At 51.9% G+C, this 16,031-nt stretch overlaps 1 protein-coding gene across 1 annotated transcript; it reads left to right on the forward strand.

The window, feature by feature from the left end:
* Window positions 1-272: 272 nt before the first annotated feature.
* St6galnac4 (ST6 N-acetylgalactosaminide alpha-2,6-sialyltransferase 4) lies at window positions 273-13,511 on the forward strand. The gene is made up of 5 exons (XM_029537023.1): window positions 273-867; window positions 3,316-3,501; window positions 8,309-8,721; window positions 9,987-10,094; window positions 11,662-13,511. The coding sequence occupies exons 1-5, from the start codon at window positions 856-858 to the stop codon at window positions 11,849-11,851; spliced, it is 909 nt and encodes a 302-aa protein (XP_029392883.1). The 5' UTR covers window positions 273-855; the 3' UTR covers window positions 11,852-13,511.
* Window positions 13,512-16,031: the final 2,520 nt, after the last annotated feature.

The raw sequence follows: 16,031 nt of genomic DNA on the forward strand, positions 1-16,031 counted from the left end.
TTCAGAAATGGAGAACCTCAAGTCTCCACGGCCAGTAGCCATCACACGGGTGGCTCTGACCTTGTGGAGCTCTCTTGCGGTCTTCCAACCACACAGGACTTGAGAAGTCAAACTAGACAGGCCCCGCCCTCGACGTCGAGACCTCGCCCCCAGCCCGGAGGTCTCCGAGACAGCCACGCACCGCCCGCCGGCGCTGCGCAGGCCCCGCCCCCCGAGTGCAAAGCCTCCGCCCCTCCCAGAGGCCCCTCCCACGCCCCCGGCTGCGCTGCTCCAGCTTCCAGGCTTCAGAAGCTGCGGCCGCAGCACCGCCTCCTACCCGGGGCCTGGTTCCAGCCTCTCTGGCCCGGCGCACTGGACATGGAGCTCCGAGCAGCGCATCCTGAGCCCCCGGCGCGCTCCAACCTACTCGTTCGGTTAGCGCCCAGCTTGGGGAGGGGACGGTGGAAGCTAGCCGGGTGAAAACCCCACATCCTGCCCGCCCCAGGCCTCTCCATCACCCCGCGGTAGAGAGTTGGGATGGATGGGGACGATGTTCTTCTGGCTCCTGGCTTTCTTTGCCTGCCTCCGACCGAATGGATGACCTTGAGCCGAGAGCGCCTCCTCTTTGCCTCTCCTTCCCCATCTGCACAATGGGGATTGGTTTGGCAAGGTCTCTGAACTCACAGCCTTTAGGATGGGACACATTGTCACATGCTTGGAGACTTTAAGGCTTTTGGTTCCTGGGCCCGTTTTTCTTGACCTGGATCTGTCTCTTCCCTTGCCTCAGTTTCTCTCATATCCTGGGACCAGCTTCCAGCCTTTCTCATCCCAAGCTCTGGAGACAGCAGCCTCCAGACTGCTGAGAGCAGAGACAGCATGAAGGCCCGGGTAAGTGACAGGGAAGACAGAAAGTTGCCTGGGGATTTGTGGGTAACCTGGGCAGAGCTCTACAGCCGCCTCCCACGCCCGGAGTTACAGTGATCCCCTAACCTCTTTTGGTGTCGGGGGATGAAACTCAGAGCCGGGCACATGCTAAACACATGCTCTAGCACGGAGTCCTTCCCACAGCCCTAGTGGTTGCTCCTGCGCCAGCCCCCTGCTCCTGAGGCTGTGTGACCCTAGGCCAGTGTCTTCCCCTTTTGCTTTCAGTTTGTTTTTCTCACCTAAAAATGGAAGTAACCTAGTGTCACCCAGTTGGCAGGGAGGTGTGAGACTGAGTGTGAAGGCTCTGGTCTTTCTGTCTTTACCAGTGAGCCCCCTGAGTGCTGGGGTGGGGAGATTAATTACCACTGCCCAATTCAAGGTCTCTGGTCCCTTGTGGGCAGCGGACCAGTTGTTGTGTAGAGCCTGAGGCCTTAGGCGCTGTGAACCCCGTCTCCTGGACAGCTGGCCACACAGAGAAGACTTATTTTTAGAAACTGATGTGGCTTATGGGCAGACAAGGAAGGGTGGGCCCCTGGCAGGATGTGCTGGGGGCTGTCCTGCACCTCTGCCTTTCTGGGTACACAGGCCAGCTCCTAGTGTTTCCTCTGGAATGGCCTTGGGCCTAGAAAACTAGAGTTCTGAGAGTCACAGGTACTGAGATGGATGGCTGGCACACAGTGGTAGATACACCTTGCTGGGTGCTTCCAGTGGGTGTGCAGGAGGCCACCCCCAGGTGAGGCCACCCCCAGGTGAGGCCACCCCCAGGTGACCGACCCAGAGGGCGGCTTCTTCTTCTTCTTCTTCTTCTTCTTCTTCTTCTTCTTCTTCTTCTTCTTCTTCTTCTTCTTCTTCTTCTTCTTCTTCTTCTTCTTTCTTCTNTTCTTCTTCTTCTTCTTCTTCTTCTTCTTCTTCTTCTTCTTCTTCTTCTTCTTCTTCTTCTTCTTCTTCTTCTTCTTTTTAAGATTTATTTATTACATGTAAGTACACTGTAGCTTTCTTCAGACACTCCAGAAGAGGGCATCGGATCTCATTACGGATGGTTGTGAGCCACCATGTGGTTGCTGGGATTTGAACTCATGACCTTTGGAAGAGCAGTCAGTGCTCTTAACCTCTGAGCCATCTCTCCAGCCCCCAGAGGGCTTCTTCAAGTGGCTTTCGGTGTATTTCTTCTAGAAGTGGGAGAGGCTGAGCAGAAGCATCCCAACTATTGGAAGCATTTTCTGTTTGTTTGTTTCAGTTTTTGAAACAGGGTCTTGGTCTGTAGTCCAGGCTAGCCTGGAACTCACTGTGTAGCCCAGGTTGGCCTCAAACTTATAACAGTACTGCCTCAGGCAAGGAATGAGCTACCATGCTTATTATTAGATTAGATATTTAGATTATTAGATTATTATTAGATTAGATATTTAGATTATTAGATTATTATTAGATTAGATGGAGATAGTTATCTATTTTTTTTGGTTTTTTGTTTTTTTGTTTTTTTGAAACAGGGTTGCTCTGTGTGGCCCTGGCTGTCCTGGAACTCACTCTGTAGACCAGGCTGGCCTCGAACTCAGAAATCCGCCTGCCTCTGCCTCCAGAGTGCTGGGATTAAAGGCGTGCGCCCCCACTGATCTAGTTTATCTACCTATCTAAATAGTAGGTGGTCGTGTGGCGCCCTGCCTGGGCTCTTGGAACTTGGCTCCTTTGCAAACACAGAAAACTCGCCACTACCACCAAGCCAGTCCTTGAAAGCATTTTTAAAAAGATTTATTTAGCTATTTTATGTATGTGAGTGCACTGTCGCTCTCTTCCGACACACCAGAAGAGGGCATCGAATCCCATTACATATGATTGTGAGCCACCATGTGATTGGTGGCTGGGAATTGAACTCAGGCCCTCTGGAAGTCAGTGCTCTTAACCGCTGAGCCATCTCTCCAGCCCCATTTGTTTTTCTTAAGTGGGAAATCCAGGTTTTGAATGTCAATACTTATACCTTTTCCTCTTTTGCAATGAAGGAAAACACTTGGCCTTGCGAGGGCCAGTCTGACGACGACCCTCGATGCTTTCCTCAAGTCCCCTTCCACCTCCTGGACTGCCCAGCCAGCCCAGGGGACACACTGGGTCAGTTGGGGATAAGGTAGTGGAGGTAGCAGTGGCCTGGGGTGAAGGCCATTGAGACCCCGGACTGCATAGTGTATCTGGGTTCTAGATGAGGGTTTGGGTTCTGCAGTTTGGAATTTGCACCCTTGCTGTGTGGCTCTGAGCAGCGTCACCCCAACTGAGTGTCCTGACCTGAAAGAGGGGACTTGGGGGAGTTGTCTCTAGATTCATCCCTGAAGAAGGTCTCACCAATGGAGCTGCAGAGGTTCTACATGGGGAGGCTGGGTGTTATCTGCGAGTACCCCGCAGACAGGTGACCACTGTCTCCCTCAGGGACGCCTTCTGCTCCTCACACTGTGCATCTTGACACTCTCTGCTGTCTGTGTCTTCCTGTGCTGCTGGGCCTGCCTGCCGCTCTGCCTGGCAACCTGCCTGGACCGCCACCTCCCTGCGGCCCCGAGATCCACTGTGCCAGGGCCCCTGCACTTCAGTGGCTACAGCAGCGTGCCAGATGGGAAGGTGAGTCAGCCAGGCAATGCTACGGGAGCCAGCGGGTCCCCAGCTCTAGGAAACAGTGAGAACTGGGCTGGTGGCAAGCCAGCCTGGACTCTGAGCTTAGCTTCCCTGCTCACCAGCTGTGTGACATCTGCCAGTCACTTGTCCTCTCCGAGTATGAGTACTCAAGGTCTAGGAGGAAATAGGATTTTCACTAAGCAGATACTGCCTGGGTACCCCCCAACTACATGCTGGGAATGAAAAACAGGAGGGCTGCCCACAGAAGTCTTCAGACTTCTGTGTCTCCATACCATATGCTCACACAAACATGGCTTAGCTCCTGCAGTAAGTCTGTCATTGTGTGGCAGCTGAACATAAAGAGCCAGCCTAGGTCCAGGTTATGTACGGTCCCAGGAGTCATGAAACTGGGACACCAGGGTCCGAGACAGCTATGACTCCCGTCCATGCTGTCCACCTCTCCATATTTGCTCCACCTGGCGTAGCACAGGGACATTCACAACCTAGACCCTGATAGCAGAGGCCCTGTGTGTCACGGTTCACAGTTACGGGCTCCCTAAAGCCATCCTGTAGTTATTGGCACTACAGTTCCAGTTCTTAGTTTGGTGGTCCTAGGGTCATGCTTCGGAGCTTTGGCTTGCTGGAGACCTGTCATGTCCCCATCCCTGCCTCTGTTGAGCTGTGCCAAGGCTTCAAAGGGTGACAGCACACGGGGCACAGTGTCCAGCTGCGGTGTGAGGATTTGATGGAGAAATGAAACCCCTGAGCTGGCCTGGCCTGGGGCTTCATTTCAGCTCAGTCAGCATTAGCGAGGTCGAGGGCTAAGTTCATTCTCCAGCGCCAACACCAAACCAAAACGAGGGCACCAGAACCCCCGGAAGTGTGAGCTCTCCACTCTCCAAGAATGGCCAGGTGGGACAGTGCCAGCCAGGGTGTCCTGGGTGAACACTATCCAGTCTGCCATAGTATGGCTAGAGTTCTTTCAGACACTCGGGCCCTTCTGGAACGTTTTCTTTCTTTTGTGTGTGGATTGGATGTGTGGACAGTCAGCCTTGGGCTTTGTTTCTCAGGCATTTGATTGATTGATGATTGACTGATTGATTGATTGATTGATTGATTGATTGATTGAGACTGGTTCTCTCACTGCCTGGAATTAAGTGGCTAGACTGGCGAGTGCCCCTTGGGGGATCCACCTATCTCTGCTTCCTCGGTGCTGGGATTACGCCTCATGCCATAGTGCCCAGCTCATTCACCTACCCTTCCCCCTCCCTCCCTCCTCAAGGTCTGAGATTGGACTCATGGCCCCTGACCCCTCTCCCCACCTCCACTTGTTTTTCTTTCTCTCTTTCTCTTTCTCTTTCTCTTTCTCTCTCTCTCTCTCTCTCTCTCTCTCTCTCTATCTCTCTCTCTCTCTTTCTTTCTTTCTTTCTTTTTAAGATTTATTTATTTATTTTATGTGTATGAGTACACTGTACTGATGGTTGTGAGCCATCATGTGATTGCTGGGAATTTGAATTCAGGACCTCTGCTCGCTCCGGCCTAATAGTTTATTTTATTATTATATCTAAGTGCACTATAGCTGTCTTCAGACACACCAGAAGTGGGCGTCAGATTTCTATTACAGATGATTGTGAACCACCATGTGATGTGGTTGCTGGGATTTGAACTCAGGACCTCTGGAAGAGCAGTCAGTGCTCTTAATCGCTGAGCCATCTCTCCAGCCCCATTTGTTTTTCTTAAGTGGGAAATCCGGATTTTGAATGTCAACACTTACACCTTTTCCTCTTTTTGCAATGAAGGAAAACACTTGGCCTTGGGAGGGCCAGTCTGACAACGACCCTTGATGGGGCCCGTTTGTCACTAGAGAGAGGACAGCCTGCCATTGCCAGGACAGGGCCAGACTGAGGGCACAATAAGGACATATTTTTGTTTTTTCTTTGTTTCCAGCTTTTTCGGGAGAGGGTCTCACACGGCCCTGGCTGGCCTGGACTCTGCCGTGTGACAGATGGCTTTGAACTAATTATTCTACCAAATGCCCAGGTCCTGGGATTACAGGCTTGTCTCACTATTTTTTTCTTTTTAATACTGTAGTACAGAAAACGGATTTATGAGTTCTTCTTTTTTTTTTTTTTAAGATTTATTTATTTATTATATGTAAGTACACTGTAGCTGTCTTCAGACACTCCAGAAGAGGGCGTCAGATCTTGTTACGGATGGTTATGAGCCACCATGTGGTTGCTGGGATTTGAACTCCAGACCTTCGGAAGAGCAGCCAGGTGCTCTTACCTACTGAGCCATCTCACCAGCCCGGATATATGAGTTCTTAAATCAACATCTTATTAAAAAAAAAAAAAAAAAAAAAAAAAAAGACCTGAGGGGGATTTCACAGTGTCTTTTATTGAGTGGAACTAATCTTTTACATGGCCCTATAAACTTGAGTTCCTCCAGGTGAGGTCCCAGCACTTTCGTGGGAGCTGTGGCAATCTTCTCTGAGTGTGTGTGCATTCAGGCTGCCTAGTGTCTGCCTCTTGGGTGGTATAACAAATAGGAGGCGGGGCCCTTAATGGGCCTGGGGTCTAGGTAGCAGCTCACATCTGCAGTTCCAGCACCTAAGTCCCAGGACAATCTCTGTACACAAGGCCTTGTCTCAAAAAAAGCAGGGAAACGGAGCAGTCGTAACGTGTGTGCCGTGCGTGCAAGCTTAACCCACCAAAAGCTCGGCTGGCCTGGTAACTTGCCGTAATCTCTTCTTTGGGGAGGCAGAGATGGGATCCTTGGGGTAAATTAGCTAGCCAAACTAGCCAAGCAAGGTTCTTGGTGTATTGTGGCAGACCCTGTCTCAAGATACATGGTGGCAAGAGGTCAAGGAAGACACTATGTGTCAACCTTGGGCTTCCACCTGGATGTGTATCCACACAGCATGTATGTGTGCAAGTTAACAGATTATAACAGAATTCACCAGTTACAAGGAAACAGTTCAGGGTCTCACTGGGTAGCCCTAGCTGGCCTGGAACTTGCTTTGTAGCCTTGGCTGACCTGGAACTCACCAAGATCTCCATGCCTCTGCCTGCCAAGTGCTAGAACTAAAGGCTTATGCCTCCACGTCCAGCCAGTGAGTGTCGACAGAAGTAGGCGAGTATGGATAGCCTTCACCAAGGTGGCACAGAACTCTTTCTGTCCCTCCCAGAAGTCCTCTCCTGCCCCTTTGCAGCCCTCATGGCTTTTAGAGGTGCTTTTAGGGGCGGCTTGGAGTTTAGGGAGGGAATTGTTCTGTTCCACTGTGTTCCAGCCTCCTGACTCGGGCAGCCCCCCACCCCCGGCTCCTTATTTCCTTGTACCTTTTCTACTGCATTCTCATGAGAGGGTAAAAGCAGGTGTTTTCACACCCATTTCCCAGACGAGGAGTGACACCCCCTTATCTTGGGCCAAGGGATGGAGCCAGGATTCACACTGAGAACCAGACTACCAAAACTGGCATGGGCTGGCCATGGAAGACCCCTCTAACTGAAGACCCTCTTATCAACAACTCAGTGCAGTATGGGTTGGGCACGGGCAGGGCAGGAAGGGATCTTGGTGATTTTGAAGAGCTCGTAGTTCCCGTTTACTTAGCAAACACATGAACATGTAGTCAGTGCCAGAGACCGTTCTAAAGGCTTTATAAATATTTGATCCTGTAACTTTAATAAGGTCCCAGTAAGGTAGGGACATTTTAGGGCTTAGGACAGCAGCAGTGCTGGATGTGGCTGATAAGGAAGCTTGGGAAGGTCGTCTCCCTGTGTCTGGCTCGCCAGGTGAGCAGACATGGCTGTTGCCACCTATGGTCCCAGCATTTGGGAAGTCGAAGCAGAAGAAATGCCACAAGTCCAAGGCATGCCTGAGCAAGAAAGTGAGACTTTACATTACAAGTGAAAGCGGGGACCAGCCAAGTGACCTGACTGGGAAGGCACTTGTCACAGAATCTGATGACCTGAGTTCTCCCCGTGGGACGTTCTGCACGTGGCGGAGGGGACTGACTCAAGCAAGCTGTCTTTGGGCCTTCGAGTGGGTTCTGTGGCATGTGCCCCACTCCAAAAACAAAACCAAAACCAGCCTGGGGTCTGGGGAGGAGGTTCAGTTGGTTAGACTGATCCATGAAGCAGGAGGACCTGTGTCTAGTCTTGATCATCCATGTACCCAGCATGCACCTGGCATAATCCAGTGCCGGGAAGCTGGCACACTGAGGCTGGGGCTGCCTCACCAGCCAGTCCTGGTCTGGTGGGAGACTCTGTCTCAAGGAAATAGTGATTGAGGAAGGCACCTAAAGTCAACGTCTGGCACGTGACCACACCCCATGGACGCAAGCGCATCCACGCCTGTGCGAACACACACACACACACACACACACACACACACACACACACACACATGCACATACACAAATTTAAAAAAACTAAAACAAAAGTCAGGTGTGGTGGCGCACGCCTTTAATCCCAGCACTCGGGAGACAGAGGCAGGCGGATTTCTGAGTTCGAGGCCAGCCTGGTCTACAAAGTGAGTTCCAGGACAGCCAGGACTACACAGAGAAACCCTGTCTCGAAAAACCAAAAAAAAAAAAAAAAAAAAAAAAAAAAAAAAAAAAAAAAAAAAAAAAAAAACAACCTAAAACAAAACAAAACAAAAAACTACCATAAAGCTTAGTCCTTGGGACTGATCCAACTATCAGACAGATTAGTGGACATGATGGAGGTGGGGGTGGGGAGGCGAGGGGGAGGACAGGTAGATAGCAGCCTGTGTGGAGGGTTCCTGATCTCTCTCTCTGCCTCCCTCACTGCAGCCTCTTATCCGAGAACTGTGCCACAGCTGTGCGGTGGTGTCCAGCTCTGGCCAGATGCTGGGTTCAGGCCTGGGTGCCCAGATCGATGGCGCAGAGTGCGTGCTACGCATGAACCAGGCACCCACTGTGGGCTTTGAGGAGGACGTGGGCCACCGCAGCACTCTGCGCGTGATCTCGCACACGAGTGTGCCATTGCTTCTACGCAACTACTCACACTATTTCCAGCATGCCCGAGACACGCTCTACGTGGTGTGGGGCCAGGGCAGGCACATGGACCGGATGCTGGGCGGCCGCACCTACCGCACGTTGCTGCAGCTCACCAGAATGTATCCAGGCCTGCAAGTATACACCTTCACTGAACGCATGATGGCCTACTGTGACCAGATCTTCCAAGATGAGACAGGCAAGAACAGGTGAGCTGGAGACCCTTGCATCTGGAGTTTGCATCCTCTAAAGGCCTCTTTCTGCTAGGAAGTGCTTTAAGGTCTCAGGTGGTCTCTGAAGCCCATTCCAGATAACTGAAGTAAGAGTGACTTCAGGCTGGGGATGTGGTTCTGTTGGCAGAACGGTTGCCCCAGTGTGCATGAGGCCCTGGGTTCCATCCCCAGCACTGAATGAACTGGCCTTGCATGCCTCTGTAGTCCCAGCACTCTGGAGGTAGAGGTAGGATGGTTAGGAGTTCAAGCTTATCCTAGGGAGTTCAGTTCACTTAAGCCTAGGCTGTGTGAGCCTGTCTCAGAAATGAGAAGGAAAAAAAACAACAACTGTTTTTGCATCCTAAGGCTCTGAGCTGAGCACTGTGCATCAGGCATCGAATCCCTCAGCACTTCTGAGGCACCTCACTACATACCTGTGTCCTGTCCCTCATCCTCAGACTTGTCCCCAGCTGCAGTCCCTTGCACATGCTCTGTTCCTTCTGCCTAGGACATCCTTCCAAAAGTTCCCATGATTAGCCCCTTCCAGCCTCTCTGGTCTGGATAAACTATCTCTTCCTCGGGGAAGCCCCTCTGAGACCATCCCTCTGCAGCAGAAGCGGCCCGCCCTGGCGATCTGCATCTCGACTTTCCCTTCCCGGCTTTTCAGCTGCTGACACCATCTGACATTACAGTGTTTCTGTTTCCTCCCTGAAACTATGAGCTCCAGGTGGGGCAGGTGCCGGCTGGGCACAGCTCGACCGGTTGAGCTGGCCCGTACCCTCAGGAGAGGGTGACCTTCTGCTTGGAGGGTACCCAGAGCTGCTGCCTCAAGAGAGCTGAGGCCTGGGGCTGTCACGGCACCTTTACGCAGGTGGGCTGGGTGCGGGGTGGAGTGGGCAAAGCTGACAGGGTTCTCGCTCCAAAACCACCTTCAACTCTCCACGTTTCACAGCCTGGTCTCTGAGGCTGAGAGTCCCGAGAGAGTTAGGTGCCCTACGGGAGAGGAAAGGTTAAAAGAGAAGACAGAGCCCCTGACTTTACCCTCTGCGCTCTCTTGCACCCGTGGGCTCCCCGGGTCTGCTACCATCCTCTGCTCCAGCAGCCAGACCGAACAAGCCTGGGTTTGTGTCCAGCGCCACCTCTGACCTTGGCCTTGGCAGACTGCCTCTCCGCAGCTCCCTCCTCCCCGGGACCTCTTTCTAGTTGTTGGGTGGGAGTAAGGGATGCTGGCGGGACCACTGACGATGTCTCATCCTCCTCAGGAGACAATCAGGCTCCTTCCTCAGCACCGGTTGGTTCACCATGATTCTGGCCCTGGAGCTGTGCGAGGAGATTGTGGTCTACGGGATGGTCAGCGATAGTTACTGCAGGTTAGACCGGCACCCAGGCTGGGGGTAGGGAGCAGGGAAGGAGGGGGAGGTGTGAGGCCTTGAGCCAGAGGGTCTGTGAGCTTCGAGGGCTTCATGATGGGTGACCCAGGCACAGACACCCCGCCCCCAAGGGCAGGCCTTTGGGAGAAAGCCCAACCTTTAGCTGGGCATAGTGATCCCACTCAGGAGGCGGAGACCAGAGCTAACCTTGGCTCCAGATCAAGGTCAAGGCTACCCCGCCCCACACCTTCTGAGAGCTTCTCAAAAAACTCAAACCAAAACAAAGCTTTGTACATCTCTCAGGTCGGTGAGCCACAGGAGCAGGTGTAACTAACTCTGAGACATCATCTACTACAGAGTTCATGCTTAAGAACTAGGAGGTGGTGCGCATGCCTTTAATCCCAGCACCCAGGAGGCAGAGGCAGGCAAATCTCTTGAGTTCAGGCCAGCCTGGTCTACAGAGGGAGTTCCGGGGCAGCTCAGAGAAACCTTGTGTTAAACAAAACATCTCAGGATTCACTTCGTGGAAAGAGACCCTGCTCTCAAAATGTCTTTTGACCTCCACATGCACATTGTGGCAGCTTCTTACCCACTCCCACCCCCTCCCCAAAATAAAAAATAAGTAATAAATGCAAAAAAAGTTAGGTTGCCAAAAAGATTTGGCAAAGTGAGCCTTGGGTTAGACCCACCAAATGAAGTGCTCACACCCTGGCCCCTATATCTATTTTTTGTTTGTTTGTCTGTTTTCGAGACAGGGTTTCTCTGTATAGCCCTGGCTGTCCTAGAACTCATTTTGTAGACCAGGCTGAACTCAGAAATCCACCTGCCTCTGCCTCCCAAGTGCTGGGATTAAAGGCGTGGGCTACCACTGCCCGGCCCCTATATCTATTTTAATGAAACATTACAGATAGATTTAGTTGTAGTATGACTTAAAAACTGTGAGTTCAGATATGGATATGGAATTCTATTATAACAATGTTACATTCTTCCCCCCCCCCCCCCAGACAGGGTTTCTCTGTGTAGCCCTGGCTGTCCTGGAACTCACTCTGTAGACCAGGCTGGCCTCGAACTCAGAAATCCACCTGTGTCTGCCTCCCAAGTGCTGGGATTAAAGGCATGCGCCACCACGCCCGGCTACAATGTTACATTCTTATATTTCAGTATTACTATAACTAAGAAGTCTGGGAAAGGCCCCAGATTTCCACTCTTTCCCTTCAGAACTTTTGTCTTGGGTGTATGAGAGAAATGGTCACAGTGGCCTGCACGCTACTTCCTGCAGGTGGGCGTGCAGAGCCGCTGGCCCTGGATAGGGGAGTTAGGCAGGTGCCACTCCTGCCTAGAGTTTATCCTTTGACTCCGTTCCCAGATGGCCTGTTGTAGGGGTGTTTTTCAGATCCAAGGTCACCCAGCTTGCCAGGAGCAGTTTCTGAATCCTGGCTCCTCGCCTGCTGGGCTCTGCCATCTGTCCAGATGTGGGTACCCCTCTCCTGCACAGCTGAGGCCTCACCCGGAGGCCAGCAGGCAGGTCTGAGGCCTTGTTCCACCCGACCCTGTTTTCTCCCAACAGTGAGAAGAGTCCCCGCTCCGTGCCCTACCACTACTTCGAGAAGGGCCGGCTAGATGAGTGTCAGATGTACCGTTTGCACGAGCAGGCTCCGAGGAGCGCCCATCGCTTCATCACCGAGAAGGCTGTGTTCTCCCGCTGGGCCAAGAAGCGGCCCATCGTGTTCGCCCACCCGTCCTGGAGGGCCAAGTAGTTCCTGTTGCCAGTGACTGCCAGGCCTCAGCCAGGCCTGTGACCCATTCCAGGCCAACACGGCTCTAATATGAGCATTTATGACTTTCACCTTCTACCTGAAACCAGGTAGAACACGAACGAGGTCTCTATTACCCAACACTGGGTACACTCGGAGGAACCTCGGGCCTTGTGACTTGAAGAGGAGTCGAGAAGATGCCATTTATACCACCCCTCCTTCCAGAAGAATCCACATCTTCATCTTGGGGTTTCTCCCACTGCCAGGTTGTTTAAGTGGCCTTTGCCCTGGGTCGGTCAATGATCCCACCTCACCAGCATTACGGCTTTATACCAGTCTTGATCCTTGCCTCTACCTGGCTACAGCCACACGGTGCCACATTCTCAGGCTGATGGTCCTGGTTGGTACACCCTGGAACTTGGGATTTGATGGGTGTGAGGATCTTTGAGCCTCAGCCTCCCAGAATTGACTGTCTCAGGGGTGTGCCGGTAAAGGTGGATTTTCTGGACACTGTGTCTCTGTGGTAACGGATGTGGGATGGGGGTCAGTTAGGACAAGGCCTGTAGCCGATTCCCTGGAGGGCTGACTGAGCCCTCCATCCCTTCTCTAGGCCCACAGCTGTCTGCTCTTCCCGCGTTGTCTGGACATCACCCTATAGTCTCCTGCCCCAGCATCCCACAAGCCTGGCCTTCTGATGGTCTGACCACAGGACTGTGCTGGCCCAGGACAGGCACCCTGCCCTCAATCAACAGGCACAGACCGGGGCCTGGGAGGACTCTGGGTGAGAAAGAAATTCCACCCAACACCACTTTCCTGCCCCATGAGTCAGATTCCAAAGTCTTTGCCAGTCAGGCTGTCTCTCAACTGTGGGATATGATTCCTTTGTAAAACAGAAGGCAGAACGCAGCTCAGGGTGGGTGCTGACCAGAAAGGAGTGGTCTCAGGGCCAGCCCTTTCTCTGAGTTTTGCTTTTCAGCACTAAAACACAGCCACCATCTTGCTGTTAAGGAGGGTGTGAGACCACCCTGAGGAGGGAGCTGGTGCTCATTACAGATGATGTAGCCCAGGCTAGCTTTCATGAGATGGCTGAACTAGGAAGCTGTCAGCCTTAAGAGCTCACCACCCAGGCTTTGCCTCCTTCCCCCTTTGGGAGACTGATGAATGGCACCCTGGGCTTTAGCTCTCAGCTTCAAAGTCTGGGACCCTCTGGGTGTAACCTGTGGTCCCCAGAGCCTTGTGCTTAGTTTAATCTCTCCTGCTACACACTTGAAATTCCTTATTTTAGGTCTTGGTTTGAAACAAGGAACCTCTCAGTTTCCTTACCGGATCCCACAAATGACAGAACCCGTCATGCTAAGGACTCTGATGGCCTAGCCCACTCCCCCTCCTACCCATTTTCCCAGGAGTGACTAGAGACCTGGCACCTGGCCCACAACACTGCCCTTGTCCCTGACCAGTGCCAGGTGGACCGGAAGCCTCATATGTAGGAGGGGAAGCAGGGAGAGAAATCTCAGAGCCTGGGTTGCAGGCGGGAAGCCAAACCATTTCCACAGGCCTGGAGGGGCTGAGGAGCTGAGTGTAGGGACAGGGCATGAGTGGGTAGTGGGTAAGACTGAGGGTCCTGGCAGCAGGCCTGACCCCCCAGGCAATAAAGACAGTAGAGTAGTTCCTGCCTCACCAGATTGTATGAGCTCAGAGACACTGAGCTCCTCAGTGTCCTCAGAGACACTCTCACACCCTCCTTAACAGCAAGCGTGCCCCTTGGGACTTACTTAGAACATACTTGCCTCTCAGTTCTCAGAAGCCACCATTTAAATGGGGTGGTCCTCTGCCTGACTGATCCTGCCCCTATACCCTGGTATAGGTGGTATCAGTGCAAAATAATAATAATAATAATAATAATAATAATAATAATAATTAATAATAATGTTCTCATCCTAATGGGAATAGTAGTGTCTTCTGGTGCCATGTTGAGTGACCGTGGCCCAGAAACTGAGATTTTTTTTTACCCCGAATTCCATGTTCCGGAGCAGAAACAGTTTCATGAAGTTGTATAGTTTTGCGGAACAAAAAGTCATAAATCCAGGCAAGTTTAAAATACATTGGTGGGGACATCAGAAAGGCAGGTACGGCAAGATGGGGAAGGCTTTCCTATAAGGTCTGAGAGGTTGAGAGCTTTGGGTCAGTGGAAGCTAGCAGTCTACTACGTTAATGGCTTTCAGTGGTTTTTATCTATCAGCTAAAGGCTTTTATCTATTAGCTATAGGATGTTCTGACAAAGATAGTCAGGAAATGGCAGTTTGAAGCCACTGCTAGCCCAAGATATGGTGACTTGGGCCTCTGGGCCATCTCTGGAGGCCTGGCTTCTTTCTAGGACTTTTCATTCATGGTAGAGAGCTGGCTCTCCATCCCATTAAAAGTCTCCGCACCTGTGCCCTTCTCCGTGCGTGTCCAGGGTCAAGAGACTCCCTGGTCCTGGTGGGATCTAGACTATTCCTTTCCGAGAGTCAGCCTTCCTGTTTTCCAGCCATAAGGAAATGCTGGCCCAACCCTTAGACAAAGCGCATAGAAACCCTTCTGACATAGCTCCTGGGTGAGGCGTTTACTGCTGGGTTGGCCTGAATAAATCGTATTTCTCAGGGAAGCTGTCAACCACTTCCTCCAGGCACACAAAGATGCCTGCTGACGGGTCTGGCTGTTGGTACATCGTCTACTGAAGACTCCCACGATGTCCCTCCTTAGACACTGTGGGCCCGGTACCTGCTGGAAGGTGAGAAGGGGGTAGGAGCTATGCCTAGCTGTGAGGTGTTGTGGGGTCACTGGACTTTACAGACTCTGGTCTCTTGTGTTCCTTTCCTTCCTCCGGTTCCTTTGTCTCTGTCTCTGCCAGTTCCGTCCAAGCCCAGGGAGGAAGGGAGACAAGCCCCACAGCCACAGGTGGCTAAGGACTCCTCCCTCAGGAATCTCGGCTGGGGTATGAGCGTCTCTATGGTGTCTATTCCCGGAGGAATGGAACCCCACGATTACGGGGAACAGTTAGTTGGGCGCCCCTGTCTAGCCCCTGTCCGTGGAGACCCAGTTCATGACCACTGCCCTGGGCTCAGAGCACTGCTTATTAAGTCTCCATTTCTGCTGTAGAGGTTGAAAGTTGGAGTCCCCAGGCCTGGCTTCAGTTGAGCAGCACGAATCTGTCTGTGGAACAGAACTGTTATACGTTGGGAGCTGAGGGGCTGGAGAGATGGCCTAGCGGTTAAGAACACTGACTGTGCTTCCAGAGGACTGGGGTGTGAATCCCAGCAGCCCGATAGTAGCTCAAAATTGTAACTCCAAGATCTGACATTCTCACATGGACATACATGCAGGCAAAACACCAATACATATAAAAAAAATCAATTTTTAATTAAAAAAAAAAAAAAAAAAAAGATAGCCGGGCAGTGGTGGCATATGCCTTTAATCCCAGCACTTGGGAGGCAGAGGCAGGTGGATTTCTGAGTTCGAGGCTAGCCTGCCTGGTCTACAGAGTGAGTTCCAGGACAGCCAGGGCTATACAGAGAAACCCTGTCTCAGAAAACAAAAACAAAAACAAACAAAAAGATTTGGGAGCTGAGAGAGGAGGGGGGAAAAAGACGCTCTGGGAATCTCACAAGAGCACAGAAGTTTGCTGAATGAAGGATGAAGTTGTAGCTTAGTGTAGAGTTTGCCGGGCACACTCAAGACACCTCCTCCCCCTGCCACTGCCCAGGTTCCAACCCCAACAATGTATGGGGCGATTATTAAGATGCAGAAAGTGGGGGTGCTTTCCCTGGGGAGGAAGAAAGGAAGCTCCTTCAGAGATGATCAGGCCTGCCCTCAGGCCCCGTGTATGAGTTCTTTGTGTGTCTGGGCCGTGTGCCTAACAGCTCAGCCAGTATTAAATGGACAGGTTAGGTGAGTTTAGCCTGTCACCTACGCATGCATTCTCCAAGCTGGGGTTTCACCTGGAAAGTGGGCTTCTAGTAGCTTCCTGCCACGGGGTCTTTAAGAGTTCAGTGAGGGTTACTTGAAAAGCACCCCACCAACAGGATGCTGTGCTTTTGTTATCCACCCCCCACCCCCTTGTTTCTTTTGGTTGGTCTCTTGGTTTTTCTAGATTGGGTTTCTTTGTGTGGTCCTGGCTGTCCTGGAACTCACTCTGTAGAGCAGG

The sequence above is a fragment of the Mus pahari genome, chromosome 3 (assembly GCF_900095145.1).
Source record: "Mus pahari chromosome 3, PAHARI_EIJ_v1.1, whole genome shotgun sequence".
Taxonomy (NCBI): Eukaryota; Metazoa; Chordata; class Mammalia; order Rodentia; family Muridae; genus Mus; species Mus pahari.